This window comes from Ovis canadensis, chromosome 6, assembly GCF_042477335.2.
Source record: "Ovis canadensis isolate MfBH-ARS-UI-01 breed Bighorn chromosome 6, ARS-UI_OviCan_v2, whole genome shotgun sequence".
Taxonomy (NCBI): Eukaryota; Metazoa; Chordata; class Mammalia; order Artiodactyla; family Bovidae; genus Ovis; species Ovis canadensis.
In genome coordinates this window covers 47,337,796-47,362,107 of record NC_091250.1, presented here as the reverse complement: position 1 = coordinate 47,362,107, position 24,312 = coordinate 47,337,796, and the positions used below count along the sequence as shown (strand labels likewise).

General features: G+C 37.4%; 1 protein-coding gene across 3 annotated transcripts in view; it reads left to right on the top strand.

Moving 5' to 3' along the window:
- Nucleotides 1-24,312, top strand: part of GRID2 (glutamate ionotropic receptor delta type subunit 2) — a 1,666,133-nt gene that overhangs the window by 1,364,784 nt on the left and 277,037 nt on the right. For all 3 annotated transcript variants that reach the window (XM_069593668.1, XM_069593665.1, XM_069593666.1), the window contains one exon: nt 19,104-19,299. In XM_069593668.1, coding sequence (XP_069449769.1) covers nt 19,104-19,299 — 196 coding nt within the window. The remainder of the gene's footprint in view (nt 1-19,103; nt 19,300-24,312) is intronic.

The following is a 24,312-nucleotide window of genomic DNA, read 5'->3' as shown; positions in this document are numbered from 1 at the left end:
TCTGTGTGAATCTCTTTCTGGGTTCCCTATCCTGTCCCATTGATTTATGTACCTATCCCTCTGCCAATAACATAGATTTGATTACCGTAGCTTGAAATTAAGAATAGGGATTCCTCTCACTTACTCTTGTTCCTTTTTTTTGCGGGGAGGGGAATTCTTTTACCTGTTCTACTTCCTTTGCCTTTCTGTATGGGTTTTAGAATAATTTTGTCTACATCAGCATAAAAAGTAATGCTTGAATTTTAATAGGAATTGTAGTAAGCCTGTATATCAGTTTGGGAACATATTCACATCTTTACTATGTTGAGTCTTCCAATTTATTAATAAAGTATATCTTTCTGCTTATTTAAATTTTTTATTTCTTCTATAAGTATTTTGCAGTTTATAGTACATCAGTCTTATATATGATGGAGTTAAATCTACTTCTTTTTATCCCAGCCATTATAAATGGTATTGGATTTTTAATTTCAGTTTTCACATATTTATTGCTAGTATAAAAATACAATTTTTACATGCTGATTTTATCTTGTAATCTTGCTGTTAGTTCCAGCAGTTCTAGGAGTTTGGGTAGAGTCTTTGAGATTTTCTATGTAATCCTTCATGCCATTTATAAAACTGAACAGTTATGTCTTTTTCTTTCTCATCTGTATGCCTTTTATTTCCTCTTGTTGCCTTTTCTGTGCTGATTACAACTTTGGGTACTAAGTCAAATAATAGTGATGACACTGGACATCTCTAGATTGTTCTCCATCTTGTGAAAAGCATTGAGTCTTTCTTTCACTAATAGGTATAAGGTTAACTGGAGCGTTTTTGTAGCTATTCTTTATTGAGTTGAAGATATTCTTTTCTATCCCTAGTTTTCTATGTATTTTTTTTTTATCATGTATGAGTGTTAGATTTTGTCAAATGCTTTGTTTCCCATCAACTGATAGACTCAGATGATTTTTTCTTCTTTAGCCTGTTTGGCAGATTATATCATTTGATTAGCAATCTATTTTCAAAATGAAGTAGAGGCCAACTCTGTTTCCCTCTATTTCTTCTCCACCTTTTTTTCCCTTAATCTTGCTTTTTCCCTTAATTTTCTTCCCTCTATCAATAATGAGGCAGAAAAAGATCCTGACTTTCCCTGCCTGCAGCTTCATGTCTTACTCTCTTTTCTTCTACCTCAACTATTGCTTCCCTCTATCCATTATCTTCTCATTCAAGTTTACCCTCGAGTGAAACATCCAGAAAGTAACCTTCTTCAGTCCTTAAAATTGGCTCTAAGCCTCCATTGTTACCTCAAGCTATCAAAATAAGGTCCAATTCCATCAGCAGAGCTTATTAAATTCTTCAAAAGCTGATCAATTTCTTTTTTGTCCCCGGGCACCAATTGGGTTTCCCTGGTGGCTCAGACAATAAAGAATCCACCTGCAATGTAGGAGAACTGGGTTCAATCCCAGGAAGATCCCCTGGAAAAGGGCATGGCAACCCACTCCAGTATTATCGCCTGGAGAATCCCCACGGACAGAGGAGCCTGGTGGGCTACAATCCATGGAGTCGCAAAGAGTCAGACATAACTGAGCAACTAAGCACACACAGCACATCAATTAATTATTTCTCACACTTGTTTATGCCCCATTCAGGCCATAGCCTTGGAGGACATGTCATGCTTCTCTGGAGTTGCCGTGCTGTTCCAACCTCCTGAAATGACCCAGAATTCTGTTCTCTTCTGGCATCTTTTGTTTGCTTAGGCAAAACTAGACCTGTGTCTTCTCTTTGAAAGTATACTTTCTTCAAATGCAAGGACTATGTTATATTCCTATTTATGCCCTTAATGCCTCATAGAGTCCCTGGCACAGAGTATTAATAAGAGTAGCTAACACTGATTGAGTGATTTCTATGTGACACACTTTCCAAATGCTTCACGTAGATTTTCTCATTTAATCCTCATAACAGTTGCATGAGAGAGATATTCTTTTCATCTCCTTTTTGAAGATGACAAAACTAAAACCTGGGGTAGCAAACCCAGGCAATTGGCACTAGAACCTCTGTGTTCACCAATGGGTCATATCCTCTGCAATTAGCAAATGCACTAAATTTTTACTGAATGAAATAAATAAATAATATATTCATGAATACTTTAATGAATGAAAATCATCAGGATCATTATAAGTTTCTTTGAAAAATAAGGAGTTTTTCAGAAAAGAATTAATGGCTGAATTATATTTAGCCAAGTTAATTCCACATATTTCTGAGTTACATGATATCCTAGAAACAGGCACCAGAGACATCGATTTAAGTAAATTTGCATTTAAAATCTCTCCCACTTAGTAGCTGAATGATCTTGTCATTTTCCATAATAATTTTAAGCCTTATTTTCCCTAAGGGTAAGGAGAGAATGGGTTCAACTTCATAACTTCAGTATAAAGAATAAATGGAGGTAAAAAAAGATATGAATAACAGTATGATTCTCAGACACACACCTAGGATTTGTTTCCATTTTTCTACTTGTTCCCCTGAAGTTCATGCAGATTTCTTGGACTGTTCTTCCCTCCACTCCCATTTTTGGGCGTACTAATAACAATTCTTTTTACCATTCTGTCCCCAGTTTCATACCCTGAATTATTTCTTTTACCTGGTTCAACTAAACCTCAAGGTTTCCCTGTTGCTACTATTATTTCTCTGACACAGCTACCAACACCCTAACTTATGAGTGTTGTCTTCCTGCCCTGCCCCCTAGTCTTCCAAGCCCACAGAGGTAATAATAAACGAAACAAACAAACCAAGAAAAAACCATATAAAGAAGCCCCGTCTGATCTTAAGCATAGATAAGTACTTAGCCAGATGATCAGCTCTATTGTCTGATTGTAGACCTGGGTTCGATCCCTGGGTCAGGAAGATCCCCTGAAGAAGGAAATGGCAACCCACTCCAGTATTCTTGCCTGGAGAACCCCATGGACAGAGGAACCTGGTGGGCTACAGTCCACGGGTCGCAAACAGTCAGACAGGACTGAGTGAGCGACTTAACTTAATTATCTGATTAACAATCACTTTAGCCTGATTAAGAATCAAGATTAAGCTGCTAATGATAGTTACTAACAGTAAACCTGGGTCAGGATATCTACTTATCAACCAAGTTTTCTTCTTTCAGTCAATTCAGTTCATTTGCTATGGCATGTCCAACTCTTTGCAACCCCATGGACTTTTTTCTTTCTTCAGTTCAGTTCAGTCGCTCAGTTGTGTCTGACTCTTTTCAACCCCATGAATCACAGCACGCCAGGCCTCCCTGTCCATCACCATCTCCTGGAGTTCACCCAGACTCACGTCCATCGAGTCCGTGATGCCATCCAGCCATCTCATCCTCGGTCGTCCCCTTCTCCTCCTGCCCCCAATCCCTCCCAGCATCAGAGTCTTTTCCAATGAGTCAACTCTTCCCATCAGGCGGCCAAAGTACCGGAGTTTCAGCTTTAGCATCACTCCCTCCAAAGAAATCCCAGGGTTGATCTCTTTCAGAATGGACTGGTTGGATCTCCTTGCAGTCCAAGGGACTCTCAAGAGTCTTCTCCAACACCACAGTTCAAAAGCATCAATTCTACGGCATTCTGCCTTCTTCACAGTCCAACTCCCACATCCATACATGTCCGCAGGAAAAACCATAGCCTTGACTAGACGGACCTTAGTCGGCAAAATAATGCCTCTGCTTTTGAATATGCTATCTAGGTTGATCATAACTTTTCTTCCAAGGAGTAAGCGTCTTTTAATTTCATGGCTGCAGTCACCATCTGCAGTGATTCTGAAGCCCAAAAACATAAAGTCTGACACTGTTTCCACTATTCTCCATGAAGTGATGGGACCGGATGCCATGATGTTCGTTTCTGAATGTTGAGCTTTAGGTCAACTTTCTTGCTCTTCTCTTTCACTTTCATCAAGAGGCTTTTTAGCTCCTCTTCACTTTCTGCCATAACGGTGGTGTCATCTGCATATCTAAGGTTATTGATATTTCTCCCGGCATTTTTGATTCCAGCTTGTGTTTCTTCCAGTCCAGCATTTCTCATGATGTACTCTGCATATAAGTTAAATAAGCAGGGTGACAATATACAGCCTTGACGTACTCCTTTTCCTATTTGGAACCAGTCTGTTGTTCCATGTCCAGTTCTAATTGTTGCTTCCTGACCTGCATATAGGTTTCTCAAGAAGCAGGTCAGGTGGCCTGTTATTCCCATCTCTTTCAGAATTTTCCACAGTTTATTGTGATCCACACAGTCAAGGCTTTGGCATAGTCAATCAAGCAGAAATAGATGTTTTTCTAGAACTCTCTTGCTTTTTCCATGATCCAGCAGATGTTGGCAATTTGATCTCTGGTTCCTTTGCCTTTTCTAAAACTAGCTTGAACAACTGGAAGTTCATGGTTCATGTATTGCTGAAGCCTGGCTTGGAGAATTTTGAGCATTACTTTACTAGTATGTGAGATGAGTGCAATTGTGCAGTGGCTTGAACATTCTTTGGCATTGCCTTTCTTTGGGATTGGGATGAAAACTAAGCTTTTCCAGTCCTGTGTCTACTGCTGTTTTCCAACTTTGCTGGCATATTGAGTGCAGCACTTTCACAGCATCATCTGTCAGGATTTGAAACAGCTCAATTGGAATTCCATCACCTCCACTAGCTTTGTTCGTAGTGATGCTTTCTAAGGCCCACTTGACTTCACATTCCAAGATGTCTGGTTCTAGATTAGTGATCACATCATCATGACTATCTGGGTCATGAAGATCTTTTTTGTACAGTTCTTGCATGTATTCTTACCACCTCTTCTTAATATCTTCTGCTTCTGTTAGGTCCATACCATTTCTGTCCTTTATTGAGCCCATCTTTGCATGAAGTGTTCCCTTGGTATCTCTAATTTTCTTAAAGAGATCTCTAGTCTTTCCCATTCTGTTGTTTTCCTCTGTTTCTTTGCATTGATCAATGAAGAAGGCTTTCTTATCTCTTCTTGCTATTCTTTGGAACTCTGCATTTAGATGCCTGTATCTTTCCTTTTCTCCTTTGCTTTTCGCCTCTGTTTTCTTCAGAGCTATTTGTAAGGCCTCCCCAGACAGCCATTTTGCTTTTTTGCATTTCTTTTCCATGGGGATGGTCTTGATCCCTGTCTCCTGTACAATGTCACAAACCTCATTCCATAGTTCATCAGGCACTCTATCAATCAGATCTAGGCCCTTAAATCTATTTCTCACTTCCACTGTATAATCATAAGGGATTTGATTTAGGTCCTACCTGAATGGTCTAGCTGTCTTCCCTACTTTCTTCATCTGTAATGACCCCCTCTTGTAACCTGTAGCTTATGTACCACTTCTGTGCAGATTTCCACAGAGTTTTCATAACTAAATTTAGTGGCCCCCTTTTTTGAATGCCTTTACACTCTGAACAGTATCTAGTCTTGTACTGGAGTGTTATTTGATTTGTTTTACCTTCCTTATTATGATATATGTTCTCAAGGATGGTTTTATCACCTTTGCATTAATGCAGTGCTTTATGTAGTACCTTATTGAGCACACAGTTGGCTATAAGTAAATATTCATTGAATGAATGAACCAGAAAGGAATTTCTCAGACTCTGGCCTGAGACTGTGGAACTCCATGACTTGTTTATATACCTTATAAAAAGTCAGAAAGAAATATGAAAGTCATTTTTTGTCTTGTTATTCCAGGATGAAACAGGGAGCCTAGAATGTATGTTCCTTCCATTTCCATCGTCTCTCACCCGCTTCAGTCTTCCTGTAGGAGGCTATTTCTTAGCTCTCAGCAGGGAATTGCACACTTTATTAGGAACAACCAAATTCAAGGTGGCTGGAGTGAGCTGGGCCTGATTCATACTGCTTTTCATGTTTTGGTTTAGTACAGAATTGTATAGGCTTAGCTCTAAAGTGCACAGGTACTGCAGACAGAGGAAGACATTCATCTCCTGACTCTATATTGTTCAGTGTCGAAATGGCTTACTTGTCAAAGAACTTAAGTACTACAATGATGGATGTGTTATAAACACATAGCCATCTAGATGTTATAGACAGAGTTTTGTCTTTCTTTTTGGAAAACAAAAACAGAAACTCTCAGAAGTACACTATTCTTCTAAAGCCACTGAAGGTACACATTTAATTACAAGTTGTCTCCCAATTTAATATCTGTGACTCTCAGGAAGAGGGCTCTTTTAATATTGTATAGACTCTGTTTACAGTGAGCTCACTAAGATGAGAAATTTACCTCACTAATAAGCTCCCATAACCTCTAAAGATGCTCTCCTTCTTCTGGACAAGCTGAATCATTCTAAACAAGTCAAATCTGTCTCTTGTTCTCTCTCTCCAACATTAGTCACCTAAAAACCATTAAGTACTTAAGAATATAAATTCCTGTCTCTACTCTATTTCTTGTTATTTTCCTTCTTTATATGAAGTCAGCCTAATAAATAAGTTATATTTATCACAAATATGAGAATATGTTAGAACATTTATACTTGAGAGCAATGTGTTTAGTCATTTTAGAGAAGCCAGTGTGCATGGGGCAGGCTCTTTTGAAGTTAGTGTAGAAAAGTTAGTGATGGAGAAAAGTGACAGTGGGCTATGCAGAGAGTTGTTTGTTCAGCAGAACCACTGCTGAAGAGGACTGGAGACCTGCCTTTGAGTGTTCAAGTCTCTTTCCTGCTGCAAGGTAGAAACGTAAGTTTTTAAACCACTTTGTACCTTAGTTTTCCATCTTTGAAAATGTGATCCATTCTTTCTCTCACTCCCCAAATATATGTCCTACAGTTTGAATTGTTATTTGCAGTGTCCTTTCAACTATAAACTTCTGTATCAATTATAAAATTGAGCTATACTATCAAAGAAGGTCTGAGGAAAATGATTTTAAAATGTGTTTGCATAGATTATTAAAAAGAGATAACTAATAAAAAGAAATAAAGAAATCCTAGATTTATTTATTTATTCATTCTTTATTTATTTTTTTAATAAAAAGAAATCCTAGATTGAAAGGCAGAACTGAAAGGAAACTTTTTTTTTAATACCATTTTTCTCATCCTGTTTTTCTTGACCCATCTTTCTTTCCCATCATGCTAGCAATCCTGGTGTGCTGACCTCCACCCTCCACCAATTATCTGTTTGACTCCATTAGTTCTCTGATCCTCTTAGCTCCTCCACAAGCTCTTGTCATCTAAAGAAAGTCAATTTATTTTTAATGACCTTCTCCTCCACCCCTATACACACACACACACACACACACACACACACACACACACTTGCTACACATACCCCTATTATAGGCCCTATTTCTCCAACCCTGATCTTTTAGCCTAAGGACAAGGTTGGAAATCACCAGATGCCCCAGATCATGGCAAGTTTCCAAGAAGGCAAAGAAAAAGATCTGCAGCCAGCTGGCTCGGCTGTTTTTTTTTTTTTTAATGACAATTGTCATTTTCTTAGAGGGATGCAGAGCTTTCAACATTTGCTAATGAAAGGAAGATGGAGAGAAAAATTTAAAAATAGTTTGGATATTTGTAATCTGAGTGACTGTCAATAAGACCTGACTCTGAGTGTTAGGACATGCATTTTATATATGCTTTTAGTTGACATTTTTCAAAAAGGATATATACCTAATTGGGAATAGAGGATAGTTTCTCTGGACAATTCCCCAAAAAATCTTTTTTGGAAAAATCCACAGACCTACTGTACTAAAAAAGAAATAAAACATCTTTGATATTTAGGAAATTTTAAGTTATCATTAGAAACTTGGTTCCCTGCTCTATATTATGAAGAGCCAGGGTTTTTGTTTTAGTAAGATTCATTAGACTCTTCACTGAAACAGTGACCTTTCCCCTTATTTTGACAATAGCATATCATTGGGTCTTCAAATAGGCTGTTAAAGTAGCCCTACTGTTATTTCTGATAAATTCTTCCTCTCTAGTTATTTCTTTCACTATGAATAATTTGATACTGAGATTAATGTTTTGAGCTCCTTAAAAAACCTTATAGGGAAAAAAATAGCAAGTTACTATTGATTCCTCATTTGAATCCACACTGTATTTTATTTGGGTCATTGTTCTATGTTGTAATATTGTGTATTATTGTATCATAGCTTGTTAGTAGCCCGATTGTGAGGTACTGATCAATGGTTCAATGTCATCCTTGGAGGGTATATTGAATAAAGTTTTTTCCATAACTCAGTGCTGGCCCTGATTCTAATTAACATCTTTAGTGTTGATTTGAAGTATGGAATAGGGAGTAAACTTATTAAATATGCAGATTACTTTATATTGAGTAGGGGTGATTAGTGCCTAGAACCACACTATAAGAATTCATAAGGACCTTGACAAATTAAACAAGGTGATTAGAAGTGAGATGAAGTTTAACAGGGACAAATATATGATAATTCACACAGAGATGGAAAGAAAAAACAGTGTGTATCTACAATAGTTCAAAATTGTGGGATATAGGCAGTTTCAGATTGAATCATCTATCAATTATAAATTTGAAATGTAGCATTGATGTTTATAAGGAAAATGACCAAGGTCACCTAGCAGTGTAAAAGTTTTTCAGGACTTTTAAACTACCATAATCTATTTATAAGATCCATAAATTATGCAAAATTGCAATAGAGAAGAAAAAGATGGCTTAGTTAATTACAAAGCCAAAAAAAAGTTGGAGGGAGTAATAGATCCTGGGAATAAAAGAAAAGGAATTTAGTATTTAATTCAGCAAAGAGAAGGCTGGGGGTGAAAATGAAAAGGAAATGTTTTATTAAATAAAGAAATAGAGGTATCCTAGAGGTGGTAAGTAACTACTGCCCGTGGGACTGAGAACAAAATAAGAGGCTTATTTGAATAGGAGGAGTTCAGGTTAGGCATGAGTAAGGACTGCTTGGTGTTAAATTTTCGAAGTCATAAAAATGCCTTAGGAAGAAAAATAAAGTCAGTTTTGGAGGCTGACTTATGTGCCTTAAAGAACGTAATCGAATTATGTGATACCTCCAGGAATTCTCTCAACTCTCTGATGTTATGATTGTATAAGGATTCTTTCTTAACATCATTTAGAAATTTGTTGATCCTCAGGGGAATTCTTGGGAATTAGTCAAGTCCTTCCTGTATTCTCAATGATAGAAGAACATAAAAATCTACTCTTTTAATACTGAAGTCTATTGGTTTATTTGAGGATATTGTCCTAATGAGTTTTTATAATTAGCTGAGCATCAGTAGTAAATATAATGAAATGCTGTCTGTACAAATTTAGGATAATTCCATATCTGTTCATATTGTCCTTTGTAAACAAATATTGCATCTTTTTCAATAATGTATAAGAAAGTACACAGGAAAATTGCAGAGTAATTGAATTCACAGGATGTTGAGCCTTTTGCAATAGAGTTTTGCTTAATTAGTGTGTATATATGCATAGATGTATGTGTGTATAATAAAAGACTACTTTAACTAATAAGCCATTTAAAATAGAGAACAGGGTCATAAATGATCATTCCGTCAACATGTGGAAAAATATAATGTCTACCACATATCAGGATTCACACATGATTCACAAAATTAATTCCTAGCTTATGATGTGGGACAACAAGTCAGGCAAGACAGTTGGATTTTCAGATGACTGTCTTCTCACATTTATATTACATTGTCATTTTGGAGAGAGTTTCACCATCATCGTCATTAATTATTGCTTAACAGCAGCCAGAAGGACAGAGTGTTTCCTCCTCCCTCTGGGTTCTCTAAAATGACCTGTCGAAGCCAAGTCCAAATCAACCTCAAAAGTGTACAGGAAAATGCGTCTCTCAAGTGCAGGAAGATGTTCCATACCTAGTCGGTGACATCCCTCTACCTCAAATGCATCTATTTTACCTGAATTTCTAGTATTACCTGTGACCATCCTGTCTATACCATGTGGCAGATGGGGGTGCTCCTGACTACTCTTTGGAGGGAAACATTCCTAAATCTCTCAGGAAAGACTTAAAAGGCATCTCCTGGGATATAGCCCTCCATGCCTAGTAATCCACGTTGGAGGGACAGTGTTTGAAAGGGAGCAATGTGCTCTGTGTGACTACCACTATTTTTTCTAGACCAAGCACATTTGGAATTCTGATGGATGTTTAAATAGTTTGTTTTTTTAAAAATAAAGATTAAATAAGTATTCTAAAGAAGCTCAGAGCACAAAAATCTGAAGCTGTCTTTTATGTCAAATGCTCTGCTGTACCACAGAAAGCTGGGTGTGTGGGCATGTGAAGGGTATAGGACAGGAGTGGGGAGGAGGACAGATCAGAGGGACTGGCAAAGGAGGCACCACTCCAGCCTTATTTGAGCATCCCCCATAGGGAGCCATACTCATCTGTTGACCCTCCTCTCTACATCCTCAGTCCTTTTTGGTCCTCTTAGGGCTCCTCTTATAAAGCACCCTCTCCATCCAGAGGACATCCCCTGGGTCTACCCTGCAAGGATCCTTCAAACTTGTTGGCCTCAGACTTTAGTCTTCTGCTTCTGTCTTGAGAAGGAAGAAGTGTTGGCACCATGAGAGGAAGAAAGGCACAAACACATTCTCTCCACTCGAGACAACTGTGGCTGGGTTCCTAAATTAACTGGTCCCATAAATTATACTTTCTTAGGCTATATAGTCTTATCTTCTATGAGAGAATTGTATTTCCGCCACTAGTATGACTTTGACCTTAATCTTTTAAAATAAGAAACCTAGCATCTGGTGGAGAAGGCAATGGCGACCCACTCCAGTACTCTTGCCTGGAAAATCCCATGGATGGAGGAGCCTGGTGGGCTGCAATCCATGGGGTCGCTAAGAGTTGGACACGACTGAGCGACTTCATTTTCACTTTTCACTTTAATGCATTGGGGAAGGAAATGGCAACCTGCTCCAGTGTTCTTGCCTGGAGAACCCCAGGAACGGGGGAGACTGGTGGGCTGCCATCTATGGGGTCGCACAGAGTCAGACACAACTGAAGTGACTTAGCAGCAGCAGCAGCATCATTGGGCTAAAGAACATTCAACTCTTTCCTGAGCTTGCTTTCATTAAATAGCAGTTCCCCTCATTCACTTAAAATAGCTCATCAGTATGAATTGAGCCATCTGCAAACCAAATTTTCTGACATCAGGGAGTGTTAGAGTCCTGCTTACCTCACCATTTACCCTTGATACCCTATGTTTCATCAGACTTCCTTTCCAAACTTGTATCTAAGGAGTTGGGAGAAATTCACTGAGAAGGAGCTACTAAGATACAGAATGTGGTTTCTCAAGCGACAATTGGCTACACTGGCAGATAGGACACTGGAAAGCCTTTCCATATGCTTTTTCTGCTCTCCTATAAGTAGAGCATTGCTCTTCTCGAGACTTCTTCCTCTTTAGGTAAATACTTAACCTTCGAAAGAAAGAAAAAATAAAACTCCAGTATTACCAAAGGGTTTCCCAGGTGGTGCTAGTGGTAAAGAACCTGCCTGCCAATGCAGGAGACATAAGAGAAGCAGGTTCCATCCCTGGGTCAGGAAGATCCCCTGGAGAAGGAAATGGCAGCCCACTTCAGTATTCTTGCCTGGAGAATCCCAGGGACGGGGGAGCCTGGAGGGCTGCAATCCACAGGGTCGCAAAGAGTCAGACACGACTGAGTGGCTGAGCACGAGCACACATTACCAAAGGTGACTGTTCTTTGTTCTGGTTTGTATCTCTTCTTTAGCTACTAAAACCATAGATTCTTTAATACATATATATTTTTATTATTATATATAAACTTTTGCAGAGTTAGTTGAGCAATTGTCTTCATCATTTCAGTTTCTTTCTGATATTTTAATCAGAAATAATTAATCACATCTACCACTAAATTGTCAGATCTGTTTCCGCACTGCTTAAATAAGTATCTGTCTCAGGAATAGACATCCCAGCTTGTACTGTACCCCATGTCTACCATAATCTTGGACTATATCTCAGCTTTTTCCAATATTTTGTTTCAGTACTATTTGTTTAAATTTTCTTTTTATTTGTCTTGCCTTTTAACTCATTTATGGCAAAACATCTTGTCACACAACTCCCTGGTGGTCCAATAAATCTTTTGCAACTGATTGTAATACAGAAAGGCTTTCTAAAGTTCTCTTTTATAAAGTTTTGTTTTCTAAAAAAAGTTTCTTTTAACTACACAATACTTCTGGCCACTATTAATCACCCAACAGTAATATACAGTAAAAATATACAGTAAAAATTCCATTTTTATGCAACACGGGTTTAATGGGAATGCTGGCTTTCCAAGATGAAAGCATTTTCCTAGTAAAGAAGTGCAGCCAAAACAAATGAACCTCATTAATTGCTGTTTTCCAGACCCTGGGCTAGGTTCTGAGTTTCAAGATAAGTAAAAAACAAATAAATAACATTTAAAAAAAATCTCATGAAAATCAGTAACATGTATTTTAATGAGGTAAAAAAAAGAAGTAAAATTTCAAAACACAATGCTAAGATGTGAACATATATTTTAAGTATTAGAAGAGCACAGAAGAGACATCAGAATTTGATCTTGAAAGGAAGAAATTCACCAAGAAGATAAGCAAACATGCTGGGAAAACACCTACAAGGCAATGAATGATGAAATAGTCTGTGTGCCCTGTAATGTGAATATGAATGAGGCAAAAGGTTATTTCTGAAAATGCGGTAAAAAGTTTGTAGGGCAAATTTTTGAAGGATCTTGAATGCTATGGAGTTTGAACCATTTTCTAAGGGCAGTGGGTTATACAGAAAGTATTTAAATAAGGCAGAGGTAGGATCGGATTTGCACATCAGAAAGAACACTGTTAGCTGTGATGGTTGGATTAGAGGTAGGTGGGAGTAGAGATAGGGGAAAAGCTTAGAAATAATTCTCAAGGTAGAAATGATGAGGGTACTGGCAATGGGAAGGCAAAGGTAGTGATAGATTTGCAAGATTTAGGAGGTAAAATTTACAAAACTTGATGAGAAGTTAGAGTGAGGCGTTAGAAAGAAAGTCCACAGGTGAGGAAGAGCTTTAGCTGAGAATGAGTCTATTGGCAGGAAAAATAAAAGCATGGCAATTCTTGAAATCATAATAGAGGACAAAATAACAGTAATAATAGTAATAATAACTGCAAGGATCAGTAATTGAGCACTTAAAGAGTACATTTTAAGGTAAGTGTCTTCTATCAAAATCTACTACAAACCTCCAGATATTTTATTATAAAGTTATTATTTCTCCTATTTAACAGGGAAAGGAATTGAAATTAGGACGATTTTAATTTGCTCAAGGATTGACACTTCAATCTTTATATCTTCAAAACCTGTGTTTTTAGAAGCTGAGAGGTTGCCCAGTGCAGAGGTTGGCAGTACCTCTCTGTGGTAGGCCTGCCTTCCCTGACCACCTCTGTCTAGTTTCCAACTCTTTTTTCTGTTTCCTCAACATTGCTAATGTTCTCTCTGCTGGCCCTCTATTATGGCGCGTAGTTGTTCTTTAAGTTGTTAAATTTTGGAGCGCTTTTCCTGCTTGGACACCTGCCTCTACCCTGCCAGCGAAATGCTCAGCCACTGCAACAAATGAACCACATAGGCACCAGTGGGCTCCATGTGGTTGCTATACTGGGCCCTTGGAGCTACAGTGAAATTTGTCCTTTGGCAGATGCTGAAATTACCATCCAGAGGAGGAAACTGGGGAGAGAGTGTGGGAGGAAAAGCCTGAACTGAGTTGGAGGACACTTTTAATGTATCCCTGCTTGTTTGTCTCTCATCCACTGTCAGCCCCTTGGCCTGAAGCATCCATCAACCATTTTTCTCTCCCTGAAGAAAAATCCTTCTGATGGGATAACTTGAGTCAAGTGTTCCATTCTATTAAAAGTGGGATTAGACTTAAAATTCCCCAGAACTAGAGCTGGCAGCTCACTCTTGTCATTTGTTGGTGAACATTCCACACAGCAAGGCTCAAATGTGAAATAAAAAAGAGAGAGAAAGAAAGAGAGGGAGGGAGGAAGAAAGAAGGAAAGAGAGAGAGAAAGGGAGAGGAGGTGTAAAAGAAAGGCCTATGAGAGTTATTTTAAAGTTTAAATGGATAAGAGCTATTCACCTACTGAAAGAAAATAGGTAAAAATATGAGTGAAAGTTCATGGCAGTGGGGATGGACATTAGATTTTTAACTACCTGACAGCTTTAAAAATCTAAGCAGCAACACATTCATTATAATTACACTAATAAAGTCATGTAAATGTCATAAAGAATTTGCTATGAAGAAAATTATGACCACTTAGTATCCTAAGTTCATACATTCTTGTACTTGGAAAGGTGATGAGGCTTTACTGCTGCTGCTAAGTCACTTCAGTCGTGTCCAACTCTGTGCGACCCCATAGACAGCAGCCTACCAGGCTCCCTCGTCCTTGGGATTCTCCAGGCAAGAACACTGGAGTGGGTTGCCATTTCCTTCTCCAATGCATAAAAGTGAAAAGTGAAAGTGAAGTCGCTCAGTCGTGTCCAACTCTGTGTGACCCCATGGACTGCAGCCCACCAGGCTCCGCCGTCCATGGGATTTTCCAGGCAAGAGTGCTGGAGTGGGGTGCCATTGCCTTCTCCGATGAGGCTTTAACTCAACTCCAATTCATGAATCTCCTTGTTAGTAGTATAAGGGGTCCTCCTGCCACATACACCAAAAATATAATCCATTACAAATCATTAAATAGTGCATTATAAGATGAGGAACTGTTATAATAATAATCTTTGTATGAAAACAATAGATAGCTTGATCAAATACTGAGGTGACATGTCCTAAAATCATCACTTTTTAAGGACACTGTTACTCTCCCCATTTATAGATGAAGAAAGTAAAGTTAACAGGGGTACCTACCATCACATGGCTTACAAATAAGAAACCTGCTTAACTTTAAAATCTAACCTACCCAATATCAAAGCTATTGTTATCAGATATAGCTAATATCAGACTATCACATATATCAAAATTAATTTTCAATGCTTGCAGGGTTTTCAGTATTTTTCTTCTCATGGAAAGAGTTTGTAACCAGCCTAGATCCACCCTAAATTTTAATTTCACAGAAGTGCCCTGAATTACAAGTTCTTACTATTTGTAATGTTCATGTAAATAACTAAATACCACTTACCTATCAGACAGTACTGTTTAGTATAGAACACAGGTATAATAAATAAAAGAAGAATTTCAGTAAGATGTAAGATGTTGAGAAAGTAAGGCTGATTAGACTGGAAAAACATTTGCTTTCTTTTATACGAATAGCTATGGACATTCATTTTTACTGTGTGTATGAGCTGGGGTGTGGGGTGGGGAGAGGAGGGCTCAGGGCTCACGGATTCTCAGAGTGATTGCCGAGTTTTCTATGTGTTTGGGCTTCCCAGGTGGCTCAGCAGTAAAGAATCTGCCTGCAATGCAGGAGACCTGGGTTGGATTCCTGGGTTGGAAAGATCCTCTGGAGGAGGGAATGGCAACCCACTCCAGTATTCTTGCCTGGAGAATCCCATGGACGGAGGAGTCTCATGGTCCACAGTCCATGGGGACACGGCCGACACCCACAGCTTGGCGTGTGCATGTATGTGGGTTTTGTGTGGTTAGCTGGAAAGACAGAATATATCAGTATGAGTATATTCACAGCTAACTCTTCTTTAAAATGTTCTAGATTTTCCCATTTCTTCTGTGTCCTGGGTAAACATCGCCAATTGTTAGAAAAGAAATGTCATTATTTACCAAGGTAAATTAATCTATGTGTTAGGTGCTTGTGGACTATTTTATAATTGTGTAGCATTTTAAAACAATGATTTGGCATGTCTAAATAATATCTACTCAGATGTTGACCTTAAGATATAATGGTTTTGAGGATTACCACTTGTGAAATAACCTACTTGATTTGTTTGCGGCTGCTGCTGCTGCTGCTAAGTCACTTCAGTCGTATCCAACTCTGTGCGACCCCATAGACGGCAGCCCACCAGGCTCCCCTGTCCCTGGGATTCTCCAGGCAAGAACACTGGAGTGGGTTGCCATTTCCTTCTCCAATGCATGAAAGTGACTCCTAGCGACCCCATGAACTACAGCCTGCTGGGCTCCTCTGTCCATGGGATTTTCCAGGCAAGAGTACTGGAGTGGGTTGCCATTGCCTTCTCCGCTTGATTTGTTTAGGGCCTCATATGAGCACGAAAATAACAAAAGTACTACTTATAACAGGTCCTTTCTTTCTCTTTTGGGCTCCTAAAACAGCTTTCTTTGTCTGTAATAAGCTATTTGTGTTCCCTTCATTTTGCTTCATTTTATTTTTGTCACCTTCGGTGTGCTATCTTGGTGTACTATGATGGAACGACACTGAATCAGACAAGCTATAATTTTTATTGCAAGCATATCTCACGGCACATTTATAAGTTGAACCTGATATCAGAAGTGAAGCTAGAGGGAACATGCCTTTGTTCTAAGTTACAAAATGTTCTGCTATTCTAAATTTGAAATATGTTGAAAATAAACTGCCTCTTTGTGACATCAAGAACTTCACATAGGAAACCTATCAAGATGTTGCTTTAAAATTTCTGTGTGTATAAAACAGTTTTGCCAGCTATAAAGCTATGTTATAATTCTATATTCACATTTAAAGCTAATATTCAAGGTGATACCATGGCACAAAAATTTGATTGTATTAAAGATCCAAGCAGTTGATTTCAATTTTCTTTTCATGGAAAGCTAAGAAGGAGCATTAATTTATTTAGCAGTATTTTACTAATATGACTATTTGAACAAAACAGTTACATATTTAGATATAGGCATAAACATTTTTTCACCAATACACTATGATCTTGCCAAGTGGAAACCTTCAGAAAGTTATAATCAAGATTAATTGCCAGAAACTACTGGGCAGAAAGTGGCCAGTCATATCCAGGGAGGGTTTCTGGTGAATCCTAACGTGGCTTTCTCCAGTCCTAACATCACCTTCAGGTTCTAGAAAGCACAGGCTGGGTATAACTACCTAACCTTGCTCTTGCATTTGTAGATATTGAGTGAATGAGATCTGCTATCATAATCTATACTGACAAGTTTCATTTCTTCCCCCTGTGTAACCAGTTTAAAGCATCACTAAACATTGGGAAATATGTTAGAATGTTAGTTTTGAATATAGTTTTACTTCTACTACTAGAAACAGTAATAAATAAGAAATAAACTGTTCTTTTGAAACAAAATTCTTATCACCATACTAGTGCCAAGATAATCTATGGTACATTCCAGGAGCAGATGCCCTGTCCCTCTGGTACTAGGCTGCACTCTAACTATGGGTAACACACTTTTATTCTTGCTTCTGCCCTCAATTATTTATCTATACTGTCACATTTTCTTTTAAAAATGGAAGAATTATCTCAATAATTGTAGGATATTCCAGAAAATTCTCCCCTTCAAATAGTCATTTTTACTTTATTTTACCTCCTTCAAGGAATGAGCAAGCAAAGGAATCTGTTGTTTGTTCTTGCTTCCCCCTTGCTGCAGCAGGGGCCCCAGTAAAGCTTTGCTTGCAAAAAGAAAAAAAATAGTAATTTTTAAATTCATCATTTTCTGAAGCAGAAGTATAGAGCAAAAAGGAATCACCATGGTATCACTCACATAAAGTAGATTATACACATGAACAACATAAAACTCAATAAAATGCAGATTAAATTTTGCTGAAAGTTACCATTAAAAACTGGCACAAATATTTAACAAACATGGCCCATAATGTATTGTTTGCAACACAGTTTTGCACATGATGGAAACTGGTGACCTGCAAGGGTATTCCCAATACCCTTACCCAATGCTAGTGTTGCTTGCAAAGACCCCCCCAGGAAATCATTAGCAAACTCCATCTAGAAACAGACCAAAAGGTCAGAGGTATACATAACATGACATTCATGGCCCGTGGTTTTGGAGGGCTGTGGGTATTTGTTCTTGTTCAAAATATGGTATAGTGCTTCAAAGCATCTGCTCCCATTCTCAGAGGTTAGTGAGTTTGAAGCATGCCAGCATCTAATTTTAAACAGTATGCCAAAGACACATATTTGTTCTTAAATGTCAGTCATTAGAGTTGGGTGCCTACACAAATTCAGTGAGTTCCAGTGAAGTGGTAATTGGTTCTCCAAGTTAGAAAGTATGAGTGTCTTATCAGAAACTCAAATATAAGGAAATTGACCATCAATTTAGAAACGAACAACCTGGGACAAGTAGATACCATCTGTAACTTACAGATTGATTTGAAAATCCTGGAACATTATTCTGTAAAAGAGAAAGCTGAAAACATATTCATCTTTGCAGAAGCATGAAACTTATTCTATTTTAATACAAATAGAAATCTCTCTCTCTCTCTCACACACACACACACACACTTAAAGCAAATCTAACAAAAACAAATAAATAAATATAGAGATAATAGTCAGCATCTTGCAGTAGAAATATGGTTTTTGGAGTTGGTCAAATCTACATTTGAATTCTGTCTTTATCCTTCAATGACCATGCCACACTAAGCTAATCCTTTATTCCCTGTACCTAAGTTTTCTTATCTATAAAATAGGTGAAATAGTTCTAAACATGAGGCATTGCTGTAAGGATAATGTATGCCAACTGCATAGCATGTATGGAGTATGCTCAATAAGTAATGACTATTACAAATACTAGTTTTTAAGTATACACCTACCCAAAACATGTTGTTTATACAAAATGTAATTATTTTATAAAAATGTTGAAGCCTTGGCACCTAAAAGAACATAATCTTAAAGCTTGCAACATACTGAAATTTTTAAAAAACTGTATGAATATATAGCTATATAATTTCATTTTTCTTTGCTTTGATAGGGATTGCTTGATTTTTTTCCTCACAGCAGGGGGAAAGAAAATAGCCTTGCTCTATCACTTTAAATTTCCGCCTTTCCTTTAGTAATGATTTTTGTCTTCTTGTGATCCATGTAGGTTCTACACACCCTTACAGCAATTCTCTTTCTATATTATATCTTAATGTTAAGAAATAGCAAAAGAAAAAAAGCAATTTGACATTTGTATTTATGTATATTACTTTTTGCTTCCTTTATTTCCACTTGAAAGTATTCAGTACTCTGTCTTGTGTCTCTCTGCTCTCCCCAAAATCAAGGTCTCTCCAGGACCTTTCCAAGCAAACAGATATCCCTTACGGCACGGTCCTGGACTCTGCAGTATATGAGCATGTTCGCATGAAGGGAATGAATCCTTTTGAGAGAGACAGTATGTATTCCCAAATGTGGCGGATGATCAACCGAAGCAACGGATCAGAGAATAACGTTCTGGAGTCCCAAGCAGGCATTCAAAAGGTACTGGCCGTAGTTCTGCATTCATAGTCTGCCATTCTGTCCCTAATATTGGAGTTGCTAAACTGAGGTTGATGCTTCCTTTTCATAATTTTAACTTTGACATAGAGTTTTCAATTAAGGCTTTCCAGGTGGCTCAGTGGTAAAGAGTCCACCTGCCAGGAGATATGGGTTTGATCCCTGGGTCGGGATGATCCCCTGGAGAAGAAAATGATGGAGTTTTCAGTTAAATTATGCCTCTTATTGATTTAAGAAGACTTTGAGGTGACTCACCACACCAGTAAAGGGGATTCACAGATTTCTGTGGTATGGTTAAGGATCCTTTTACAACAGAATTTCAAAACTAGAAAATATGAGCTGGTATTTTGTTCAGAACAAGGTCAGGGACTTATACACATGAAGACTGGAAAAGGCTTTTACAAATCCCATTACAAATATCATTCAGGTTATCCAAGCTTTTCAAACAACTCTGGTTGTTTTCTACACTACATTTGTTTTTAGATGAAAACTTTATCTTATATGATTATGTGAAGTTCTCTGTGAGTAAAACTTAATCTTGTCCATAAATACGATTTCTATGAATGTCTATTTCCAAAAAGGAAAATCTTTATTAATAGCTTATTTTTATAAAATCATCATTTAGAAGTTATTTTTTAAAAAAAAAAACACAGAGAGCCATCCTTTGTATTAAAAACATGAGATTAGTTTTTATTCTGGACTGTGGCTTATAAACATGTACATAAAAGTAAATCTTTCTTCCTCGGGCCCCATCAACCTCCATGAGAGAACTGAATGATTTTTGCTTAAAATTATCCCAGCGGCTTTCACAGTGAAAATCACAAGGGCTGACTTTCAGTAAGTAACTGTGGGATGAATGAATGAATAAATATCCAGTAACAGCATCAGTGGTGGTATATACTTTTCTCTGTCCCCTTTCACAGCATGATCATTTGAACTCCAAGTCTGAGTTCCTTGTTTAGAAGGCAAAACTACCTTGTTGGAAAATGTTTCATTGACTGTAAATATTATTCTGCCATGTGGGTGTATCAGTCATGCCCAACTCTTTGTGACCCTATGGACTGTAGCCTGTCTGGCTTCTCTGTCCATGGGGTTCTCCCAACAAGAATACTGGAGTGGGTTGCCATGCCCTCTTCCAGGGGATCTTCCCGACCCAGGGATCGAATCTGCATCTCTTATGTCTCCTACACTGGCTGGCAGATTCTTTCCCACTAGCACCACCTGGGAAGCCCACGTTCTGTTCCAGGTTCCAGGATTAGTCTCTACCTTTTCGCATGTTGTCCTTTACTACTGCTCTCGCCATGGTTCCCTAGTGTCACCCTCTTAATTCTTTCAGTCGCTGCACTGATACTATTATTTTAAAACTACTAATGCTGACATAAAGGTCTTTCTGAGTATAAATGATGCCTTTAAATAATGTCCTTGAAATCTTAGCAACAGCGTCTAACTCCCAGTTTCCCATGGCCCAGGTACCGATCATGAAATATGTATTTCTTTTTGACCAGAGGCCTGTTGGTTCTTAGAATTTCAACATAGTACCCTCCACTTACTTGGGACATGGGGGAGGCAGGTGAGATTTGGTGGGTGAAAGAACTTAGATGTTGTACTGGGGAGAAAGGAGGATAGATTTTAGGATTTACTAGGTACTCACTGGATGTGGATGAATTTAAGCCTCACAGAAGTTTTGGAAAGAGTTCTTTTCCTTCATATTGTCTATTGTTAAGAAAGAATTCTGCTTTCTTGAGTATAAATTGAATTTCAAAATTTATATTTTTATCAGTTTTAGATCTAAAGCTCCTCATACTTTCCAAATGCTTTCTATACCATAACATTCTCCAGAGAAAATTCAATATCTGATCTCCACAGATACAAATTCCCAATAAAAATATTTTTCAAACACACATATTCACTCCACTCATTCATTCATCCAGTACTGGCTAATTAACAATTATGAATCAGGTGCTGAGGTAGGAACTGGAGGTAAACTCAACCACAGGAGAATGCCTGGATTCATGAAATAGAGTCTGATGAGACCAATTGAAAAGGAAGCTAAAGTACATGATCAAACAAAATGATTTAAATTATGATAAAAACTATCAGAAAAACAAATAGGATGATATCGTAGAAATTTGCTTGAGAAGCAGTGATCAGGTAAGCTTCCTAAGGATATAAGATATTAACTACAATCTGTCTGATCAGGAGATGGTTATGTAGAAGACAGGATGACAAAGCGTTCAGGCAATGCTTAGCATAGGCTAAGGCTCAAAGATCCATTCAGAAACCAGTTTTTTAATCTATATGAAATGGACACTGTTGTATGAGAAAAAGTGGAGAATGAGGTTAGTAAGCAGGGGACAGATCATACAGGACCTTGCCCGTGGTTAAGAACTTGGATTTTATTTGAATTAGAAAAAAAAAAAAAAGATGCTGCTAAAATAACAGAATGTAATGGTTGATTTTTATTTGTCAAGAAGATCATTATAACTTCCATGTGGGAACTGGGTAAGAATGAAAATAGTGAGACCTTAAGAAACTTGTAACTATCTAAGGTAGCCAGCTAAATTAACACCTTGTTTCATTCTCATGTTCTTATATATATATATATATATATACACACACACAAACATACACACACACACTATTACCCATCATTCTTTGTATTATTATAAACTGGTTACACTTCTGACATCCCAGTATTTCCAAAATAATACATAAATCTAGAGATAGCATCAGTTGCTACATAGAAGCTTTGTGTTAGTCAATCATGTCTGACTCTTTGCAATAGACTGTAGCCTGCCAGGCTCCACTGTCCATGGAATTTTCCAGGCAAGAATACTGGAGTGGGTTACCATTCCCTTCTCCAAGGGAACTTCCCAACCCAGAGATTGAACCTGTGTCTCCTGCATTGCAGGCAGATTCTTTATTGTCTGAGTCACCAGGGAAGCTTTAGGATATACTTATATATCATCTAAGGTCTTCAGTGTTCTTTAAGAAAACCTCTTCTTTTTTAAATATGTACATAGAATTTCCTGCATTTTCTGTTTTTTTGTTTAATTTATGCTGTTTAATTATGTGTATATGTAAAAATAAACTGTAAATATTCAAACTCAGAAAATTCCTATTCCAGAGTCTATGAAATAGAAGTGTTTTAGACTCAGCTATTGACAGTTTTGTAGTATGTGCTATGAAATTTAGTTAATAATTTTTAGGCTTTCATATTTCGTTTTCTTTTAATACATAACCATTCCATTGCTTTTCAACTTAGGCTTGTGTTTTTTATACTGTTGTTAAATGTCATACTTTTTTTTTTTTAATCTGTTATGAAGAGTGGAAAGAACTCTGGTCTTAGAAAAAAAACACTCTGGTTTTCATTCTTGTTTCTTCCAGTTCTCAGCTCTGTACTTTGGGAAAATTACTTGGTTTCTCTAAGATTTACTCTTCTCATCAGTAAAATTATCACATATGTGAGAATTAAAGGCCTGGACTTTGCAGGCATACAGATAGGTTTGAATCCAGTTCATTTTTTTAAGTAAAATGTGTAAATGTGACTAGTTACTTAACATTTCTGGGACTCAGAATTGTTATCATGATATTAAGAATTTCTGCTTCTTATGGTTTTGATCATTATTAAGTATATATATGCACAAACATATATATATAGAAGAATGATTAGAATAATAAACTCTTAAGATGATTCTAAAGTTTACATGAAAGAATGTGAGTGATTTATTATCACAAAGCATTATTACTTGGTATTTCCTAAGGTTAACCTAAAATTATGACATAATAAGAAAAGGTAATGCAATAAAAGAAGTAGAGAACAATTTCTATTTCTATTCCCTGATAGTCTGCTGATAAAGACGGCTTACAAGTTTAAAACTGCCAATCAAGTCCCTAAGTACTTATTATACCCCATATATTCAATTTTCTGATTTAGTAGAGGAGTAGTGAAAAATGTTCTTATTAATTTATAATGGGAAATATCAAAGTGAAATTTGCTTATTGTCTACATTTCTTTCAACCAGTATCAGAGACAGCTGAAAACTGATTAGACAGAGACTAGGTAGTTATAATAAAATGTATTTTGGTTCAGTTTTCAAGGTCTTGGCCAGCTTTCAAAATCAACCAACCAACAAACGATAACCTCTTCACCTGCTAAAGCTCACTGGGAGTTCATAAGTTTGAGAACTATAACACATGAAATATTTCTGGTGGACTCTTCCTGGAGTAACCAGTCTTGCACATCTCACACAGAAACTCCCTGTTCTCTGCCATTGATTTCTAATTTGTACAGGCAGAAAAGACCCCCAAGGTCTTATAACTCAATATCCACAAAAGGCCAAACTTCATCTATAGTATATTTGACAGGAATTCGTATATAAGAAAAGCCTGCATCACTGTGAAAACAATCCTCCCAATCTAATTGCAATTTTAAATGGGTCCCATTCATGTCTTAGGTTGTGCTTGTTCCTAATGGTACTACTAGTCTCACTGTTTTTCTTACTGGAAGGTAAATTCTGATCCCTTCTAACAGCTTTGGCCTGCTTATACCAAAGATACCTGTAAAAATGAGGGTTCTGTAAACAAATTCTAATCTGCTGTTCTTCGGAGGCATTTACTGTACCACACTAGCCTAATTAAACTAGAACAAATGTGTTTCTGCCTTCCTCTTCTTAGGACTTTTTGCATAAGCAGGAGAAAAAATGTGATTTGAAAAATATAACTGGGTTTTTTTTTTTTAATGAATTCATCCAATAGTTATTTATTGAGCATATTCTGTGTATCAGTCAGTGTTTGGGTCATTGAACATAAATGAAAAAAAAATACCTTCATGAAGTATACATTCTAGTGGGGAAGGCAAACAATAAACCAGATAAATAAAATATGTTGTATTTCAGGAGTAATCGCTGACACTGGAATAAATGTTAATACATAAAGTAAGTGAGGGGTGGAGGTAGAAGAGAAGTGTACATGTGGATAAAGTTTTTCCAGGCACAG